At 34.0% G+C, this 21,757-nt stretch overlaps 1 protein-coding gene across 4 annotated transcripts in view; it reads left to right on the forward strand.

The window, feature by feature from the left end:
* The window catches only part of ZNF385D (zinc finger protein 385D), a 444,893-nt gene that overhangs the window by 349,304 nt on the left and 73,832 nt on the right, over positions 1 to 21,757 (forward strand). For all 4 annotated transcript variants that reach the window (XM_072033483.1, XM_027451052.3, XM_038174071.2 and 1 more), the window contains exon 4: positions 503 to 613. In XM_072033483.1, the coding sequence (XP_071889584.1) occupies positions 503 to 613 (111 nt within the window). The remainder of the gene's footprint in view (positions 1 to 502; positions 614 to 21,757) is intronic.

The following is a 21,757-nucleotide window of genomic DNA, read 5'->3' on the forward strand; positions in this document are numbered from 1 at the left end:
TTTATTGAAAAAGATCATTTATTGGTTCCTCAAAAATTATTATTTTTTCACAATATTGAGCTATTGTGTTATTTGGGAATTATTTTTATATAATAATCCTTCACATTTTCATTGATTGCTTATTTAGTAATTTTACATAAAATACTATTGTTTTACTTAGTGTACTAGCTTATCTTTGTTATAAAAAACATAAATTAATAAGTAAGCTTAATTAGCGTTTACAGCTTTTAACTTTTGTCAGTAAAGGGATATTGGTACATATAGAATACTACTAAGGATACGTGTTTCAAGATAGCTAACAACACTTTTCTTTGTTCCTCGCTGTGTTACCTTTTTGTAAAACTGCATGAAGTAGAAATATTATTTTTCAAAGAAAAATAATAGTTTTCTGTAGTATGGAGTATGGTTTGGAATAATTATTATCTGTTTTGCAACTATACAAAACATAAAATACAGTGAAACAGCAAAAGCTTTTATATTTCTTTTTCTTCTCTCTTTACAGATGGACCCAATTCAAAAAGCTGTAATAAATCATACATTTGGGGTTCCTCTTCCTCATCGAAGAAAGCAAATCATATCATGCAACATTTGCCAGCTGAGATTTAATTCTGATGTAAGTTGATCATTTTGTATCAGACTAGAAATATGTATTTATCTTTTAGGATGTGCCATGATTTGCATAAATTGAACCTAAATGAAACGTTGTGATTTCAGTTTGTGATTCAGCAGATGAAAAGGCTGTAGGGTGCTTCAAATAAACACAATTATCTGATAGTGTTTATACACCAGGCCAAATTTTCCCTGCGGATATATCTCTGCAAGCTCATCAACTTCAGTTGTGCTGCACAGAGTGAAAATAGGAAAATGGATTGATCCATTACTGCTAATAGGGCTGAAATATTTGCTGGGTCCTAATTCTTCTATCAGTCCCAGACACAGTTGCCTTTCTTTTCTTCCTGTAAATATTAGATGTTATTCAGATGTGTTTATCATCCTTGTGGATTTACCTTCCATTTTCTACCCTTACAAAAACACACCTTTTTGGTTAGAATTGTATTTTATTACTCCTATCTTGAGAGTACAATCTTAGTAGTAATACTATTAATAGAAGCTGGTAATTTTTGTCTATTGGCTCCTACCCTGCATCCTCTCATTCCTTCAACAATTAAATAGAACAATCTGATCTGGAAATGTTCTCTAACATACTGAGGAGACTCGTCCCTTGTAATTACCCGAGGAAACTGCACTGTGGTACTCCTTGCCAAGGAATACTTCTGTCACAGAAAAGCCTCTCAGAATTCAACTCCTTTATTTCTTTCTCCAGCAACTTTGTGTGTGAAGACAAAATCTGACATAGTAGTACATATTGTCTTCTGCTATTCTAATCTTCCCAGGGAGTTTCATGATGTGGGCATTGCTGATGGCAGCTTGTCTTCCTGTTTCAAATGTTTTTCAGTTATTACCTGTTTGCTGATTTACATATGGGAGTTATTTATATAGATACAAAAATGTTTGAATTTATATTGAAGTTCAGCCCAAAAACATCCACAAGGTTCCTTCCTCATGCTAGTCATATGAAGAAGTGAAAGAACTCTTGTGTGCAGCTGTTTCTTTGTAGGCAGCTATTTATGAACATTTAATTAACCTATTTTTAGCTTATCAATCATGTATCAGAGCCATAAACTTGTCAAACACTTAAATTGAGCCTTGAAGTCTTCTGTAATGGATTGTCCACGTAGGTATTAAAATAATGCAGCTTTCTTCATTCCCCTCTGCTTTTTATTGTTTAGCAAGAATTTCAACAAAATCCGAGTCATGATTTTCTCACTAGTGACTATCACATACTTAAGGTTCACTGAGGACTCTGGGTTTTCTAGTTCATGGACTGAATGCACACTCTTATAGCATTGACATCATTCTCAAACAGTGATGCAAATCATAATAAAATATCTGGAACAGTCATGATCCTCACAGATAAAAAATAAGAGAATCAAAATAGGATTTTCTGTTTAGAAGCTAGATGTCAGAATTGTGACTGTGAATACTGAGCCATTCGCAGTGGGACTCTGATGAACAGAATTTTTAGGGGACAGCGGAGACTTCTGGGCCACAGCAGATCCCTGTGACTGAGCAGCCTGGCTCATTGCACGTAATTTTCAGCTTCATCTGAAGAAAGAGTATGTCATGCTGAATCATGCTGAAACATAGCTAGAGGAGACGTCAAACACCACAGTGTTACATATCAAAGTGAAGCATCTCCTTTACAAAGAGGGAATGCCATTTGTTAGTCTGCAAAAAGATCCAGGCAAAAGTGAGACTGAATATGTTATTAAGCTAACTTAATGACATATTCATATGACATTAGCATGTATGCAACTCAGATTCATACATGCGGCAGAAAATTTTCCAGCTGACAGAAGCTAGGTATTTTCCTGAAGAAAGTGTTTGAAATAAAATAAATAAATAAATCTAAACTGAAGGAAACAAGATATTAGTGGACACTGATACTTCTGACTCAGAGGACTGGTATGCCCCCATTCTGTTCCTCTTCTGCTGCTCTTAGAAAGGATTCCAAAGAAGAGAGGGGGAAGAGGCAGCAGCCATTTTCAGAGTTATCTGCGAACAAAAACAATGGTTTCAGTGGAAATCTATTAATATAAGCTGTTCACAGGAAACTCTTGGAAGAAAAGCTGTGCAGAATACATTGAATTGCCCTTTCACACCTGCAGGTGCAAGAGTCTTGAATTCCAATTCACAAACTCTGTTCAGAGGAAGTTTGTTCTAATGGTCCTCTCTCTGAAAGTAGATCAATGCTGTTACATTTATGCAATGGGAAGATCTTACTGAGTATCTTTTGCTTTCTGCTTTTAATATTCACCTAAATTTTAAAGCATTCTCAGTGTTTCTGCTATATAGAGATTAGGATTCCAAATGTTGTCCTATGATTAACTTGGGAAGGCATCTCTTCCCATTTTCTCTAAAACCAAAAAGAGATTTGTGGATGTCTTTATGATACTCTCTTCTCATTCAGTGTGTATAGTTATTACTGATGAAATTCACAAAGTGCTCTGTTGAGGCTTTTCAAGAAATAACAAGTAGAGTTCTGCTGTAGTTTTAGAAATGCTTTTCTGCAATGTGAGTGGAATGAACAGAGCTAAGTTAAACCACAACACTTGGTTGCTTGGGTAATTCTGAATGTCCACTGTTGGTTTTTTTTCTAGCAAAAAAGTGCAGATTTAATTTTGAGGCTTAAAGAAAAGGTTGCTTTAAAAAAAAAAAATCAACTTTTGGTAATCCAACTATTTAAATACGAACACACACTGTAATTTTTTTTCCTATTATTATGGAAAGGTTTTCATTTACTGAATATACCTACTTTTCATTTTCATCATATTTTGTTGAACATGATTTAAAACCGTAAGAACAATAAATAGCTTTCCTCTTCAGAAACCTAGGGCTTTGTGGCAGTACTACTGATGTATCTATTTTTAGATGCTGGAGATAGGTTTTATCAGAGAATAATGAATAGAAATTCCCATTTACTTAGTGCACGACAGTATTATGAAAATGTTTACAATAAAACTGGTCTTTGAGATTTTTCATTTTTGTAGAGAATACAGAATTTTATCCTCTCTGATACAGACTTCTTTCAGTGCAGAAGAGCTTTTTTTTTCTGGCTACATGGTATCAAAATTACATTTCAAAGAAAAATGAGAAAAGGCACTACAATAGTCTCAAATCATTTAGCTTCTTTCTGAAGGAGTTATCTATAAATCTTCATGACAACTGTGTGTTCAGTATTTCTTTTTAAAATAAATCTTCTCATACAAGGGAAGGGAGGAATGAACAAGTAAGCAAAGCCTGTCCATGCTGAGAAAAACAAACAAACAAACAAAAACATTAGAATAACAGAGGTAGGTTCATAGAATCTGTTTCAAGCAGTGCACTTTTTTTTTTTTTTTTTTTTTTTTTTGCATTGAGGGAAATCTGTTTATATTTGCATTTACATTGTGCACCCAATATAGGGCAAAAGCATGTGAGTTGCCCTTTAGGTTTTGCCAGCTGCTGGATGTTATTGAACCAATTTAGAAGATCTGTTAAATACAAGCTTTATAGTAAACATTAAACTTCTGCTAGAAGCACCCTGCAAAATAAATTCCAGCTAACCTGAGCAGGACAACTTATGTGCCTACCCTACAGGTAGATGTTGGAGAAAACACTCTGCTAACACGAGAACTTACTAAATGACAAAGAAACCTTATGACTTCAAGGAGACAAAAAAAAAAGTTTACCAAATTTTCCTCATTTTTTGATCACCTGTCTTGATTATTTGGTCTTGTCTTGCCTGCGTTTCTAATTTCATCATTTGATCTAAGGTGTAACAGTGTCTGCTAACCAGGTTGATTCTTGCAAAAGAAAGGGCTCTCTTACTTTTCTGTCGTGTTAAACAGACACTTGACTTCAACTTGCCTTTAGAGAAAGGTTGTTTTGATGTTTTGATGTACTCACAGGATGTGAATTCCATTACGATATACTGTAAATGTATTTCCAAATATGCCAGCCATAAATAATTGCTTGTCTAAGACAGAAACATTGGTAATGTTCTCCTGAAAATCATGAGCTGAATGCTCATCCTGGAGTCCTTATTTATTGTGTTTTTTGCCTTGTTTTTCTCCAGCCCTCTAAAGCAAAGGTACTTATGAAGTGATAAGCAGTTCAGCTATATGAAGTTGTCAGGATTCAAAAGGTTCTGTTTCAGTATAAAACAAACAAACAAACAGAATGCTTTGGAGAATGAAGATGCAGTATAGATCCATAGTATTTTACGACGGTTCTCACTTTCATGGAGAAGCAGAACTAGAGGTCTTGTATCCTGTTTAGGTTATGCCTAGTTGCTTGGTATCTAAAACAAATGATTAACGTATCAGTTTGTATCTAGGGTATAATAAGGTGATAAGAAACTGACAACATGAATTTGTTAAGCACAAATCCCGTCAAACCAATCTAATTTTTTCCTATGACAGGGTAATTGATCTAAAGGATAATGGGGAATAAGTAGATGTGATATCTTCTGGCTTTAATAAGCATTGATAAAGTTCTATGTGACAGCTTTATAAAGTAAGTAGGGAAGTATGGTCCAGGTAAAATTGTAAAATTCTGTTTACAACACATTGAAAAACAATACTGAGAATAGCTGTTGGTAGTTTTCTGTCAAAACAGAAGAATGGTACAAGTCAGGATCTGCATGATCCACACCTGCTGCTACTCTAAATTTTCATTAGTGATGCATCTGAAAGAACGGAGAGTATGAATACTAGGTTTCTGAATGACACCAAGATGGAGGGTGACAGGTACTTGATAGAAGGTGGCAAGTTCAGGATTGTAGTACAAAATGTATATCCTGATTCGGAGAAAATAATTTAGAATTCCAATGAATGCAGTAAATACAAGCACAAAGTATTTTATTTAAGCTGGAAAAAGTAAATGAGCAAGCAATAAAATGAGAAATGTCTGGCTTAATGAGTAAAAAAGACTTACTGAGTGTATGTTGTCAAGGACTAACTGGGAAAAAAAATTACATATATCTGTAGACAGGTAAACATTCCACAGTATTTAAAATTGGCAATGCCTCAGATGAGAATCATTTACAACAGTGGTCATCACACTTCAACAAAAGCATAATTAATCGCAAAATACATCAGAATACATCAGAATACACCAACAAGTATGACAAGATGTGAAAAAAATATCACTTGGCTGGGGAAAGTAGAAAGGATTGTATAGATATAAAGTGAAGAAGACAATGAAAATATAGCAGGTTTGGAATATATGAAAGCAGATTATTAAAAGCACAGAGACCAACTGACCTTTGTGCTCCTTGGATTTAGTAGAAGAATATTCAGCTTAATTTTTTTCTTCGATTGTTTGTTTTAATCAGAATATTTAGTGAAATAATTCCAGTTACAGTGTTTGTGAATTTCTGGAATGAAGATCATAGGTTTGTGTATGGCCTCCCTGTCAGTTAACAGTCTTAAAAAGTTTGACACCCAGTTCTGAGGATGGCCAGGAGTGCTCAATGCTATCCCAGAGCCAAGAGAGAGATTAGATGGCCTTGCAAAACTGTTTCTGTGGTTTGAATGAGTTAACAGAGATTTCATTTCTTGTCTGTGCCAAGCAGTAGTCACACCTGTTCTGGGCTTCTCCAAGGACAGAGAAACTTTCAAAGTTTGTTCTTTGAGAACCAGGAAAGGCTGAAACAGCTAACTAAAAGTTATTTAGCATTTCACCTTCCTGGTTTCAAAACTTACTCTCAGGTTTTAATTGCACCTCTGATTTTGAATTAGATTAAAATTTAGAATATAAATTAACCCATAGATTTAAAGCCCTCCTTTGGTATAAAATTTAGTATAAAAACAACAATTTCTGCTTGAATTGTAAGACACGGCTTTCTTAAAGTTGCTTCTTGCCATTATCATTTATTACCAGCTTTCAAACGCATTTATGTATTTTCTTGGGGCAATTTTATTTCTGGTTGTTCCAAACCAATATACCTCCCTTCTGTGAAGTTACCAGCCCAGTTCTTTAAGATTTTCGTGCACAAACTCAGATACTCAGCATCTGCTTCAAGTTAGTGTTACTCTATGAGGGTATAGCATTTATTGCAGCACTTGTACCTCACTGAGAACAAATATTCCAGAATTAACTCAACTCCTTATATGGCTAACTCCATAACTTTTATATATGTGTGTGTATTAAAAAACAAAACAAACAAAGAAAAAAAAAAAACCCTACACACTCATCCCCTTATGCGTGTGCATCTGTGTGTATATATATTTGTTTGTGTGCATGCACATGTGCATGTGTGTGTGTGCTATGTCTTTCTAATAATGTACAATCTTTTCTGTACTGTGAAGTTCAGTGTTAGGAGGAACAAATACTGATTTCAGTTGTGGAATTGCACATGCCGTTCATTTGAGATCAGAATGTGAGTCAGAGTGGAAATATACTCATAGGTCGACACTTTTCCAGTGATGCTGGTTTATATTATTCACTGGAAAAAGTAGCAAGTAATTCAGAGATTTCTGAATATCTGGAATTTATGTCAATACACTATGGAAATCCAAAAGATTGCTAAAAATATTCAAGATATTTTTGGCGTTCAAAAAAATAATAAAAAAAAATAGAATATTTTTCTTTTACGCTGCATACATTACAAATTTGTGAACAACACAATGTTATTTTGCTCATTGTATATTCAGAGGATTCTGTTTTTATAGGCCTATGCTGCACATTTTAGAAGCATTACTTTCTTTTTCCTAGACCACAGTTTTAAAGCTCAGGAAGCAATATGAATTGCAGTCAGGTCCTATGCAAGACTAGTCTTTCCCATGCTAGAGAATTAGAACTTTTTTTTTTTTGTCTATATGGAGTATTTTGAAATAAAATAATATATGTTTATTTTTTAAATTTAAATTCTATCTTCTCTTAGATGTTTTGTTCTAGGTAAACTTTTGTTGTTTTTTTTTTTTTTCATGTAAGAACTAAGTAACAATTTACGAAGTAAGAAACCCAGAAAAGTCTGCTGAAAAATATGTATGAATTATGAATTATTATTAATATTATGAAAACCTATAGTTTCTTGAAACAATTCTAAAACGCTTAATAAAATATAAATAAATTATTTTTGCTGTATATATTATTTTTTCCATATTTTTTACCTTCTATACAGTACTACGATGCACATGTATAACTTAGAAGCAGAAATTATAAATGTATAATGCAGCACCTTCCTGTTTAGCTTATGAGTACTTTTGGAGGTGTTGAACTGAGTCCTGTGACTGATATCCTAAGGATATATATAATTACCTTGATTGACAAGTCACGCATACAAACCAAACATTTTGGTTGATGCTCAGTAACCAACTCTTCACTATTCCTGGTACCTATCTCCTCTTTTGTAATGAAAGCAATCTGTTCCGTGTAAGAAATCTCTGTACTGCTACAGAACATGGACCAGCCCAGTGGTATCAGGTTCACAGAAGCATTGGCAGGGGCAAGAAGATATTGGAGAAATAAAGTTTTAAGTTACTGATCTTTTAAAAATCCTGCTCTGAATGTAAGCTGATTGCTAAGTCTGTTGTTGATAAGGACAGATGGAGTCACTTTGTGTCCACAGCATTCATACTGCAAGATATGCTTTCCATCCAAAATTCACTCTTAAACCACATTTAGCAGTAGTTGTTGAAAAGGGAATCTCTAAATTCAGGAGAAAGCAATGTCTAATGCTTACAGCTCCCTTCACAAGCACAGGCTGTGGAGAATGTTCAATATCTATGCCAACTGAACGTCAGTCATTGTAGAAAGGTGATCCTGGAGAGATTAAAACTGTCAGTTGATCAGCAGATGTTCCTGTGTTAGGACTTAAAGATGCTACAAAAGAATTGCTTTATACTATTTTTTTTATTATTTTTTTTGTCAACTCTGCTCATCCTACTTGGTTATTTCATTTCCAAAGCACTCACTTTTTTTGATAAAAGAAATCAGTTGTGCAGAAGGTTTGACATCTCTTGAAAATTACTTGAGTTTGCTAGAAATTATCTGTGAATAGGTAACGGCTCTCTTTTATAGTCCTGTTAATAATTTGCAGAAGATTAATGACCAGTGTTCTGCCTGTGGAACATGGAGACAAATTGGTTTAAAAGGTTTCTGCTTCTGGCACCAAAGTGAATGGTTGCAATATTTGCCCATTGGAGCCAACTTTTAACTTACGCTTGGGTTTAGATGATCTTAGAACTACAAAGAGCAGCAGAAAGAAGAGAGAAAGGCAGAGGTGAGAGTACTTAACAAGAGAGAAAGTCTAAAATGCTTGTTACTGTCAGAAAGTTTTCCTTCTCTCAGAAATTATTAAATTGAAATATAAGAATGTATCAGGAAACATGAAACTGAGGAGGAAAAAGAAAAAAAAAAAAAAAAAAAAAGGTGGTATAAATGAAATGATGGGTCCTAGATTTTCCAAAGTCTGACTTTAATGTTAGGAGTGCTATATAGATTCTCTGTCAGTTAGTAAGATGACTTGCACACAAATTTCATATATGTATCTCCAGTGGTTTTAATGAATTGGGTCCTGTATCTACATTCTTTGGGCTATACTAGTGTCAGAAAGATTTTGTACCTGGTGAAGGGTGGGGGGAACATCATGGGAGTTAGATGCAAATACTAACATTGGGAAGGTAGTGGGCAGCTGTTGTTTCTTAGGTGTCTTTGGCAGAAACTGTGGAAACAAAGATAATGCTTAGTATTATTCAAATGCACATTGAAAAACACCATTACTTACCTGATGGAATTAGGAAGGAATTAGTACAGACAGACAAACATATAAAAGGGGCAAGTGTTCTTCATGTTCTGATTCTCTCACATGATTCATTCATAGAAAAGGCTGCTGCTCCAACTGCAAGGAGAGAAACCTCTGCTTTATCACTTATTCCCATACACTTACTTATATTTGAGGTATTTTTTCCTGTCACCTTCCTCAGCCCAAATGTGAAATAAATCAGTCAAATATAATACACAACTGAAATTTATGAACAACTGTGATGGGAACTCTTGCAGAAACCACTTTCGGTAAGCAAGTCATCACCAAGAAAGAAACATAAATTACAAACTCTTTTCTGTGTCATCCTCACCCACCTTTGTTTGGCCTTTTCTAACTTTTTGCTTATAGATTTATAAAAATAATAATAATAATATATATATATATATACATCTGAGCATCTGAGATTCTGGATTATTAATAATAGGTGCAGATAAATTTAAAAATAAAAATGACAAAATATTGTCCGTTCTCTGTCACCTATCAGTGATTCCTTTTCATTAGACTGTACTTACTTTCTTAGGTATTGGTAAGGATATGAGAAAAAAGGAACAGACAAGACTGTATGCAAAAGTCTGGTCTACAGAAAGAGCGCATACGGAGAAAATGTGCAGTTTTGTTTGATGTGGATAGATCTTTATTAAAATGAGTTAACTGATGTAATTACTAATTCTTTCTGAAAATGCTTTAAATATAGTGTGCTTTTTTTTATTATTATTTTTTTCCTTGGCTTTTGCTGGTTATACTCTCTTCTAACAGCTGTAAAACCTTTTCAAATAATCTTACACTAACTCTGGAGACTTTTTTTTTTTTCTTTTTGGTCAGTAGAATTGCACGCCCTGGGATACCTGTGATATAGTCTTCTTTATGTATCTGTGCAGGCAGCTCTTGTAGCAAAAATAATATTTCATTTTGTGAGAATTACTATTAAATGTAACTGTCCCTGATGTAAACAAATTCCACTTCAGAACCTCCAGGCCTGACTTTTTCAGCTCCTTGTTTCTTTTATCACTCTTTGCATGTCTTTTACAGTCTCTGGGGATATTGTTATTCCATGTACTCAGTCACATCACAGCTAACAGCTGGGAGTCTGATCCTCTGAATGAGTGGAAGTGCAACCCGGTATCTGCTTTAAAAAGCTTTGTATTGGAATATATATATATTTAAAAACAGCACATATTGGAACTATACCTTTGAGGGTATATTTCCCTCACTTATGCATTTTTTTGATCTCAAATGAAAAAGAAACCTTTAAAGGTTTAAAATGGCCAAAGGGGACTGACTTCTTTTCAGGAAAGAATTCAATATGGCACTTACACTGAACTTCCCCATGGCCTTTAAAAGGCTGATTATGAATTCAAAACATGTATTCAAACTGAGGCAATGCTTTACTGGTAGAGCATACAGTTGCTTCACTATATGTAGTTGTCTGATCAGTTGATTTAAAACTATTTTAAAAATAAAAGGATTTACTCTCTTTGGGGTTTATATATGTCTCACTGTCTCATGGTAGGACAACTATAGGTACAGATAGGTACTATAGGTACAGGCAAATTTGCTAAATTCATGTATTAGCTCCTTTTGTATGGGCTTAAATGTTTCTTTTTCTTCTTTATAAAGGGTATTTTAGAAGGTAGGCCCTAAACAGGTTTTATCCTTTCCCCAGCATAGCCTATTTTCTCTGCATCAGTGGACTTGTCATGATAATCAACTTTTTTTGTCCCAACCATCAATCACTCCTGATTACAGCTGGGAAGAAGTTCTGTTCTGTTGATCAGCCCATCAGTGCACATAATGTTACACCTGGAGACAAGTGAAAATCATCCCTCGATGGGAGAATCACTTGCCTTCAAGCCTTTTGTCTGAAGTATTTCAATTTACATTTAGAATCTTGTTGCAATTGTCAGTGCTTGCTTTGATTTTACTATTTCTTGACAAAAATAGTAAGTTCAGTTGATCTTTCCCTACATCATTTTAAGAAGAATGCTTTTCTGTTCCAAATAACATCTTATGTTGTAACTTTTCACTTCATTGGACAAATATTACTATAATTATCACTATATAAATTAAAATCTAAACAATTATGGGGTACTTCATTAGGAGGAACATAGTGTATGTTAGCCCAGAATTTTTGCAAAAGCTATTTTGTTGGCTTTTAATCTAATACGTAGCTAAGGTAATATTTATCTTTAGAATTCAATTTATTTGAATTGTTTGTGTAACAGATTTCATAGCAATGGAATCATTAAAAATTAAAAATCTTTCATTTATTTGAAGGAAATATGTCTTGTATTGTTCTGATTGTAACTGAATAAAGCACTTCTGTCAATAAGTGCATTCTATGTATCTAAAGCCAAACATATTTTCTTCCTTATAATAAAAGTGTAACTGAGTTGTCACAAGTATGATAAAAGTTCATCTTGAGTAAATACTTTGTTTTGTTAATAACTTAAATATAACTTTTAGTTAGCTATTAGAATAACCAGATGTAGTTTAATTGCACCATTCATTTTCCTCCCACAGTCCCTTTTTAATTTTTAGCATCTTTTTAAAAAGAACCTGTATATTTATAAGAAACCTGTAAGCCTGATACTTCAGGGGCTACAGGATGAAGTGTAAATGAAAAAGAAAGTAGAGCATGAGAGTATGGAGTAATACAGATTTGATTAGCAATCATGTTTTTACATAAAAGGTTTAATTAGCAGCAGCTCATTTTCCTATTCCTTCTGGCCATTTTCTGGACAGTGATATATTGCTTTTTTGCAGTGAACCATGCCAACAAATAGAAGGTGTTATGTTTTCATTAGGTGCAGATGCTTCAGCATTATTATCTCTCACCTCGATCTACACAGTGATACAAAACATGTCCAAATGTCATAATTTAATAGGCCAAGGATGTATACAGTAATTTAAAAGAAAAAAAAAAAAAAAAGAAACAACTATGGCATACTTGTTCAGATGCTTTATTATTTTGTTCTTAAACTGATGATAAAAGTACTAAATTGCAAATCAAATGATCTCTCAAACAGGCTCATTCCTTATGCTCTGTCTGTTTGAATACCCTATTTGCCAAATACAGAATTTCATCACTAGTATTTGGAAGTTATTCTTCCAAAGTGACATCCTGTTTATTTCATGTTTTAGTAATTAATATGAGTATATTGCAACATTTTTATTTTACAGGGTACATCAATCTGCATTACCTTTCCAAAGACTCTCAGCACTTATGACTGTTATGACATAACACAAAATTTTCTTTTGTTATTAAAATAGAGGCATTTGGTGGTTCTTCATTAATACAATTCTAGTCAAAGAGCCTGCCACAAGGTACTTGTCACTGCTTGTCAATTTCTTCTCTAACATGATTTTCATACCATAATCTTACTCAGTTATAAACAGTTAAAATAAACCCAGTTTCTAGGATAAACGTGTTCTGAGAAGCAGCAATAAGTGAGCAACAAAGTCTGGAGATGCTGGAAAACCTGGAGTATATGGAAATAATTAGCACTTTAGGCACTGGAGGAATGAAGATTTTTACAGTATTATATTGCATATAAATCCCAGTGCCTAGGATTATTTTTTTTTTCTCCTGAAATTACTTTACATGACTAATTTGTATCTCTCTAGTGCTTGAAAAGTCTGTAAGAATGAAACTTTCTTCACAGAAAAGCTGTGGAAGTATACATTACAAGATGCGTGAATTTTCAACAAAATACATTAGAAATGGCACAATGCCATTTTGGCTATTTTTCTAGAGCTTAATTAGTGAAACAGGCCTTATTATCAAGGCAAGCCTTGCAGGTCATGAGATGCAGTGAAAAGCCTTCAGTCTTTGTAGGCTTGTCCCAGTGCTTTTGGAGTTAGTGCTGCCAAAACAACTGGTAAGAAGTAAGGAGGGAACAGGCATTTTGGAGAAGGAGCAGATGCAGGGGCATTCAGCAGCAGAGATATCAAAGAATGGAGACTGCACTGAGAAAGAGAAGCTCCTGGTACTGTCTCTTGGCTAAAATAGGTTTGATCGCACTTACTCATTTCTATCTTATAGGGGTGATTGTATTTGCACAAGTACAGACTCATTTAGTCCAAGCCACAAGGTCGGTCATCTTTCCAAGATGGATCTAACTCTTTATTATGCATGTTGTGCATAATGAGTGAACTATATGTTGTGCAATATGAGTAACTATAAAGGAAGACGACTTTCTGTGGAGTGGAAGACGTGCATTTCATTCTTGACAGACCTCTGCTACAACATGGTATGGTCTGAATTATTCCGCAGTAGTGATCTTAAAAATTGTAGCATTATTATTTAATCAGTAATCTACTTAAAATCCAGAGTATGCTCTGTCTCTTTTACACATGGAGCCTACAGCTATGTATCTGTGCAGCAAACTCTGTTCTCTGCTTTACAGGTGTGTAAGATGAGATCTTTTCCCTAGAGAGCTTATTTTCTAATAAATCAGAAATGAAACAAGAATATAAGGTAGGTAGAGTCTGTATAGTCTGTCAATTAGATCTTTTATGGTATTTGTGCTGAGGAGTAATAACAGAAACAATTCTACAATAGTTTAAATGGATAACTGTTATAAAACAACACAGATTACATTTTTTTGTTTGTTTGTTTTTCTCTCAGAAAATGTACTTATATGAAGAAATATACTGGTTTTGATATTCCTTGAATAGGAAAATGAAGGTCAAAAATATTTATTTACTTTCCTACTCAATGTGCTGTTCTCCTTTCCTCCCTCCCCCCACACGTCCATATGAAACAATGTTGGTAATTCACTATGGCTGCTCCTGACGTGAAACAGTACTAAGAGTGACTCATGGTGAGCAGTATAGCCACTTAGAGTAATTGGATTATGAATTTTTATCTATGTCTTCAAAGTGTTTGTTGTTACAGTCACAAGAATCTGTGTTTTGCAGGCATGACTCCTTTTTTCTCCTATAGAAATAAGTCCCACCAGTCATTATCATGCATTTTAAATTGAGGGCTTATATCCACTGCACAGAGATGGGTTTGGACTATAGCTTACAAGTCAGGATTTTGTTTAGCTGAGGTGCTAACGGAGGCTTACCTCATTTCAGAATGAGTTTACAGAAACAAGAATTGCGTGTTGAACAAGGCAGAGGCCTTTAACATTTCACTGCAAACTGTTCTGGTGTGTGCAAAATAACATTTTAAAAATTATGAGTGATGGGATGGTCCTTGAGGCCTTTTGGCTGGGGATCAGCAAAGTATATACTCATAATTCTCTTTTATCAGCTTAAATAAGATAAATCAACAGGATAGTGATCTTATCATTAACATCAAATCTTGAATAATTTTCTGAAATTCCTGCTCTGGAAATAACCACGTTTTCAGGCCTACTTACTCAATTAAAGCTGTCAATTTGGTGGCTGGTGCAGGCTTATTGTATGATAAGGTCATTCTTCATTTCTGTTGGTTTAATGAACAGAGGTGGACTCCACCCATTTTAGAGATGTGACTGGTTTAAATGGGGAGTAGGAAAGAGGACTGTGTCATCTGACACTGGAGTACACCCATGGTGAGTAGTGCTTCAGGACAGAAGCACTGTGAAAAAAATATACAGCTAACTTTTTTGAAGGTGGAGTCTCTCTATGTAATTACTCTAGTGTCCAAATTCCTGACTAGTTTATCTTGTGGGCTCCAGCCCTTAAGACTTTATTAGGAGTTTGTGTTCAGCTGAAACAAAGATTCCCATAGGTAATAAATTCTGTTGCTGGCTTCTACACTGATAAGCTGTAAAATCAAAACGCTACTGGGGCCAATGATGTTGACTGTCTGATAGAGTGGTTCTCAAATAAAACACCAGGAAGGGTTGGACCCAGATTCCTGAACCTGCTGAAGTCCTAGACTTATACTGACTGACTGAAAAATGTTTATGCTCAACTGAATAAATGGTTTGGCTGTAAATTTAATGTGTTTTTAGCATACAACTTCTCATCATGCTACCATATACGGAATAGTAAATCCTTTGTTTTAGCTGAAAACCTCTCCACCTGGCCAGTTGTCTGCCTGAAGAAACTTTAGAAAAAAAATAGATTTATGATGTATCAACATGAAGGTGCTAATATATTGTAAAACTGTGAGCTGGAAGTATCTGGTTTGTATTTGGAATGCAATTCAGTTTATTTTTTAGGAGATTGAAGAGCAAAAACATTGAGGCTGAAATTATATCTGCAAAGTGAAATTGAAGAAGCACTGAATTAAAGATTAAAACCTTAGCCCTCTATAAAGAGAAAGTCTTGGAAAGAATCAGAAAATTAATCATGTCTGGACTTAGTAGGACCATTGGTGCTAAATCCAGATGTCCTAAACTTGGCCTGTATGTCCTCTTCCTCTATAAATGGCTCTGCAACAGTCTTGCAAGGTCTCAGATATAATACACTGCACATAACATTTGTGCATCTGTCCCATCTGCCTTTGGGATCTTGTTTGGAGAGTGTGACTTCTCAAACGGTCCCCATTAAAAGACCTTGGATGATACCTGAGATTGTATCCTCACCTCTTCTTTTGGGGTACAGCCACAGTGCTGTATGGTTCAAAATTCTTATTACTCAGTAAATCTGTGTATCTTTAAGCGGTGATCATTTCTCAGGCTTATGCTTTGACTGTCAGAGTGCACACAAGAGCACTTCAGTCAGAGCTGGAAGTGGGGGCTTCGTGAATCTTGGAGAAAAATGGCACAGGTGCCCAGGTGCAGCATAACCATATATACTAGACTACCAGTATTACCTGGAACTCTGAAAGCCAGGAAAATGCCCTAGGAAAGTTAATATTTTTTCTCTCGTATAAGGAAGCCTTACGTGACCAATTGCTAAAATATATCATGACCCAATACATCATAGCAAATAGTTACTTTCACAATCACAGCATTTGCTGTCTGCTGTTGCTCTTCCATATACATTGTTTAGACTTGCAACCTTAATGTTCTTTTAAGGTACTGTCTTTGGTTGTTTTATTTATTTATTTCTTGTGTATGTGTGCTCTGTCTAAAGTTCTTTCATGTCGGAGTAGGTGTCAGTCTTAAAATGATTTATAGTTGCACTGTGTTTGAGAGATAATTTTATTTTATGTATTTATTTATTTTTTGATTATGGGAAAGACTTGGATAGATTTTGGCTCCAGGATCAAAAGTAGGAAATTACTCTAAAATAGAAAGATAGTCACACAGATTCAGTCCAGACTGAGTTCCAAGGGTTATCTGCCTTCTCCTGGTGTTTTATTCCCTAGATACTGTTATGTAGTGATTCTGATGTATTCTGTGGCTTTATATCTGGGTGTAAGCTGCTGCACAGATTAGTTGAAACCCAGTTAAAAAAAAAAAAAAAAAAAAAAAAAAAGCAGGACAATGGATTATATCTATTTGACAAAAAAAAAAAAAAACCTCTTAGTTTTATAGCTGGATGTCTGCAGGATATATTTATATATATCTCAAGTGTGCTCAACACTGGAAGCCTTCTAATATAATGCTTCTGGTGAGATGGCAGGTGGCTTGTGGTGTGTGTACAGCCATTTTTATATACATATAACTTTCATAGCTGTGTTTGATTTAATATAAAAGAAAGAGAAACTGTACAGATCTCTCAAATGGTGCAGTTGTGTTCAGCAGTGTAAGTAGGAACTGTCAGAGGAAGTACAGAGAAACAAAACAAGTTATCTTCATTTGAGTTAAATTGCTCTGGATGTTCTCAATTCTCATTTTGTCACTATACTGTAGACAGTACGTATGTGTGACAAACCAGTAAGAGTAGGGTATCAGTACGTAGCATCAACCAAGAAAATATGGAGCTGCCCAGACAAATGCTATAGTGTAGATGGTAAAGTTATATATGCAAAGTTGAATATAAGTTTTTGTGGTGAAAACATGGCTTTTTTGCTCAACTGATACATTTCTGTGGTGCTATACATTTTATTTTCTTTGCTTAGTCAAACTCTGTCCATCCACGTTAAAATTCTTTTCACTAAAATAAAATGGTCCAGGTGGAGCATCACACTTTCTTTCAGTCATCAGTCCAGGATGAAATAAATGTCAACTGCTGACTTAAGTGGAGCCAGGATTTCACTCACAAAATCTAAACTAAGCATGCTTGCTATCTTTTTATTTTTCTCTCAGCAAGAAGGTCCTTCCAGTTTCCAAAGGGCAATAAACAGCATGGTTCATTGGTTCATGGTTCATTGTAGATTTTGGTGTTTAATGAGTTCATAGGAGCGAATATTGAAACTGTTGTAAAGATTCTGTAAAGATTTATCAAAATATTCTTTATGAGAAAAGGAATGAGGTATATTAGCTACACTCAAAAAATAACTTCCAAATCTATATTCAAGAAGTTGATCAATAATATTCATATGGAGAAAGTAACAGAGTATGTTCTGCATTTGAATGAATGTACTAAATAAAGTTCTTCTTTTGCAACAGGGTTTCTAGAGTAATTTGCTAACTTTCTATCATGGTTGATTTCAACATAGATTTCAATGGAGCTTGGACTATGGAAGCAAATAGCTCATTCTTGAAGATCTTTTGTTGTTTTTAACACATTGAATTAGCTCATTACTGCTGAATATGTAGTGGAAAATAGCATCTGTTTACACTGCAATAATATAAAAATTACTTACCAGTAACAGAATAAGGAGCAATCTGCAAAAGCTAATCATATTTGTGCACTTGTCTGCAAAAAGTAAATTGTTAATACATACCCAAGGGAGAAAGCACTTACAGTTTTATGCAATTTAATAGTAGTGTTAAGCATAGTGTATTAAATATTTTTTTTTTTTACGATTCAGTTTTGAAAGTCATAAGGATATGATGTAAAAAGCATAACTATCTCATCTTGCTGCTTCATCTGTACTTGGTGATGGCTGAACTCTAGAAAGCATCCTGAAACTTGGTTTGCCCAAATCAGTGTCAAACTGTCTGTCCATACACACCAAAATGTGCAAATCCAGCTTAGAAAACTACAAGATTAGTGAGAGTTCTGTATCCATGTACTTTATTACTTCAGAAATGGGCCAACATTTGGTGGTCATGCATTGTAAACTGTTAAATGTTACTGACCTAATTATACTAATTTAAATATATCACTAATTCTTAAATGAGTATTTTTTATTATTATTATTTATTTTCATTTGGGTTTCAGTTACTGTAAATTAAGAACTAGTACTGAGATATAAAAAAGGACAGCATAAAGACAATAATGTGTAGTAAATAAGTATTAATATGTTAGTAAATATAGTGAGTATGTGTGAATCAGTTTGTCTGCTCCAAAAACTTTGGAATGCCAGCATTATGTTTCAATGCTGTTTGGAAATTTCACTCTTTTGATAATATCTGCCCAAACAAATATAAAATATGAATGATATCTTATGTTTTAAAATCAGAAAGGGCTCTTATACCTGTCTTGTTTGACCTTTTTTATATTACACATCATACAATTTTGTATAGCTATTCCAGGTTTGAGCCTGATAACCTGTGCTTGACTAAAGGAGATAAGAAATATCAAAGTCAATGTGATTGAACATGAAATATGGAGCATCTCTTAGGTACTGGTCCTATGACATTTCAACATATAAAATGTCCTATTGATTTCAGAGGGGATACTCTTATCCAGTAATGTCCTTAGAACTGCAAATATACCTTAAGTATTTATTCTTGGTCGATAGAAAAAATAAAAAATCTTCAGATTTCAACATAACACAAAGTAGAAGAATCAAAATATAACTGCAGTGTAAATAGTAAGTAATGTCAGAACATTCTCATAGGTTTGGTGTACTGCCTTGAATTTCTGGCTTCTTATGCAGAACAGAATTTCTATTAATATGAATTGCTTGTATAAGACTTAATTTACTATTTTCTCTTTCTCTCTCGCTCTCCCTCTCTCCCTCCTTCCATCTCTCCTTCTGTCTTTCTTTCTATAGTGGGAAATGACATTTATTCATTTTACTTTGCTTTCTCTCTCTCTCTCTCTTTTTTTTTTTTTTTAATGTAACATATATTTCTTCTCAAAGAAATATTCATTTCTTTTCCTGTGCAGAAGTCTACAGTAGGATTTTTTTTCAGCAAATCACTGGCACAGGTCACTCTTGGAGTTACAAAATTGGTTTAAATGAGCCAGGAACTGTTGAGTTAAGAGTTCTTTTACTCCAAGAAAACATATTGCCTCTCCTTGGAGGTTCTTGTACTTGAAAAGCTTGGATTCTCCTTGGAATATGAGGAGAAGAAAAGAATCTGTGAACTATTCAGTCTTAGTTCTAGCCTTAAATTATCAATCTTCCTGTAGCTGTGAAGACTTTTCTGTGAAGATTTTATCTGTGAAGATAATGGACAATTCATATGTTTTATATGCAATTATGACCTTCTAAAAGAAGGATGGAGATTTGACCTGGAGACCACTTTACCACAGCCAAGTGCATACAAAACAGTGCTGAAATTAGGAAATTTGATCACTTACAGTTCTAGTCTGTGGGTTTTGAGTTTCTTCTTACGGGTAAGAGCTGATCTAAAGGATGCAGGGTAAATTGATATTGAAATAACCATTGAAGTGGAAATTCAAATTATATTTGAGTAAAAGATTCAGAAAGTTGAATCGGCATTTTTCTGAAAACAAACTTGAAATTTGAATAGCTTCTATGTAATACAACATTAAAAACAGTAATTCCAGTAACAATATGAAGACTGTACATAAGAATACAATGCAAATATCTCCATATACTCTTTTTTTGTTTTGTACATACAAGCTCAAAAAGTCTGTCATTTCATATACAAAATTCAGAAGGTGCTAAATAGGAATTTAAAGATACATTTTAAAAAATTTTCCTGTCCTCTTTAAAATTGCTTGTGATATTTTTGTCTTGCTTACCACTATTCTTTGATGGTTTAATTCAGTCAAAATAAATAAATAAATAAAAATCTGAAACTCAGAATTTAATGAGATTGCTATTCTGAATGTAAACAGACAAAAGTATTTTGCTTGTTAACAGAAACCAGGTGAAAACACTCAAAGGAGCTATGCTAAACATACCACTCAGCTTTCTTTAGTTAACAGTCAACCAGCTAAATGCAGAGGGAAATCATGTTTTATTTCCAGTAAATGTACAATTCCTAAATAAACTGAGGCTCTGGGAAGGTAAGTGTATCTGTATATCCTTGAATCTCTTTAGTTGTTGTCAACTGTGACAAACTGAAACTCAGAATGGTGTTGGCTACATACCCACCATTGTTATTCCTTTTTAGACAACACCAGAAAAGTCTGAACTTTTCAATACTATTCAGAAAATTACTGTAAAGCAGTTATTTTAAATTCAACATCTTTTGTTTTTAGGCAAACTGTGTATAAACTGAATACTGAATTACATTTACATTATTTAACTCATAATTGAGTAAATCACAGGAATATTGTATAATGGTGAGCTTATTTTTTTGTTGTTGTTTCTTTGTTGCTAGATGCATTCTACATCAGCTTCCACTTTTAGGATTTCCATTACTGACACATCATTCAAAAAGTATTAATTAACACAGTGAGTAAAATATGGACGGGTGTCTACTGATACAGAAGAGAAGCTGGGGTACATTTGTAAAAAACAACAGCAACAACAACAAAACATTTGCTCAATATCTTTTCAGTTCCAGATCTATTTTCAAGATCTATTTCAGTTCCAGATTCAAATCTAGAAACATACATATTATATTTACTAAGCTGAATAAATACATCATTTATTTTATCATGAGCCACACAAAGTGGTGTATACATAGATATAGATTAACCTTCCTCTATTTTATTCTAAAATTAATCTGAGATTAACCAGCTGGTTAATCTGAACAAAAGATCAAACAAGCTCAATATTCTCTTGAAATTCTAACTACAACAAGATTTTTCATGTGGAAAGTAAATGATGATTGAAAGTCTGCCAATTAATACAACAAAGATCAGATTAAATGTTAAAGTTAATTTCATTGATTAATGTTTCACTAATACCTGTTTTCTAAAGAATGTTTCATCTCTCCATCAAAATTGTTCCCCCAAAAGAAACTATTATGAAAGTCATTATGTAAAATCTTCCATAGAACAGAACTCGAAAACTCTGTTACTGAATTTAAACTTCATCTTCCTTAGCAATAACAAGGTTATAATAGATGATAAAATAAATAATCAGTTTATTAAACTTTGGCATGCAGTGAACTTCTGTTGTGCTGCATGAATAAGTACCAGTTTCCTTAAAAGAAAATGCCACATGTGGGAAGAGATTTATTACTTGAGCTGTATTCCCTTCAGCATATATATTATGATGTCTTCTGTGTCTGCTGGGAATGAAGCGCGAAGTGTTCTATACCTAGGTAGATTTTTGTACTTTGCCTAGATAGTTTAAGG

This window comes from Anas platyrhynchos, chromosome 2 (assembly GCF_047663525.1).
Source record: "Anas platyrhynchos isolate ZD024472 breed Pekin duck chromosome 2, IASCAAS_PekinDuck_T2T, whole genome shotgun sequence".
NCBI classification, from domain to species: Eukaryota; Metazoa; Chordata; class Aves; order Anseriformes; family Anatidae; genus Anas; species Anas platyrhynchos.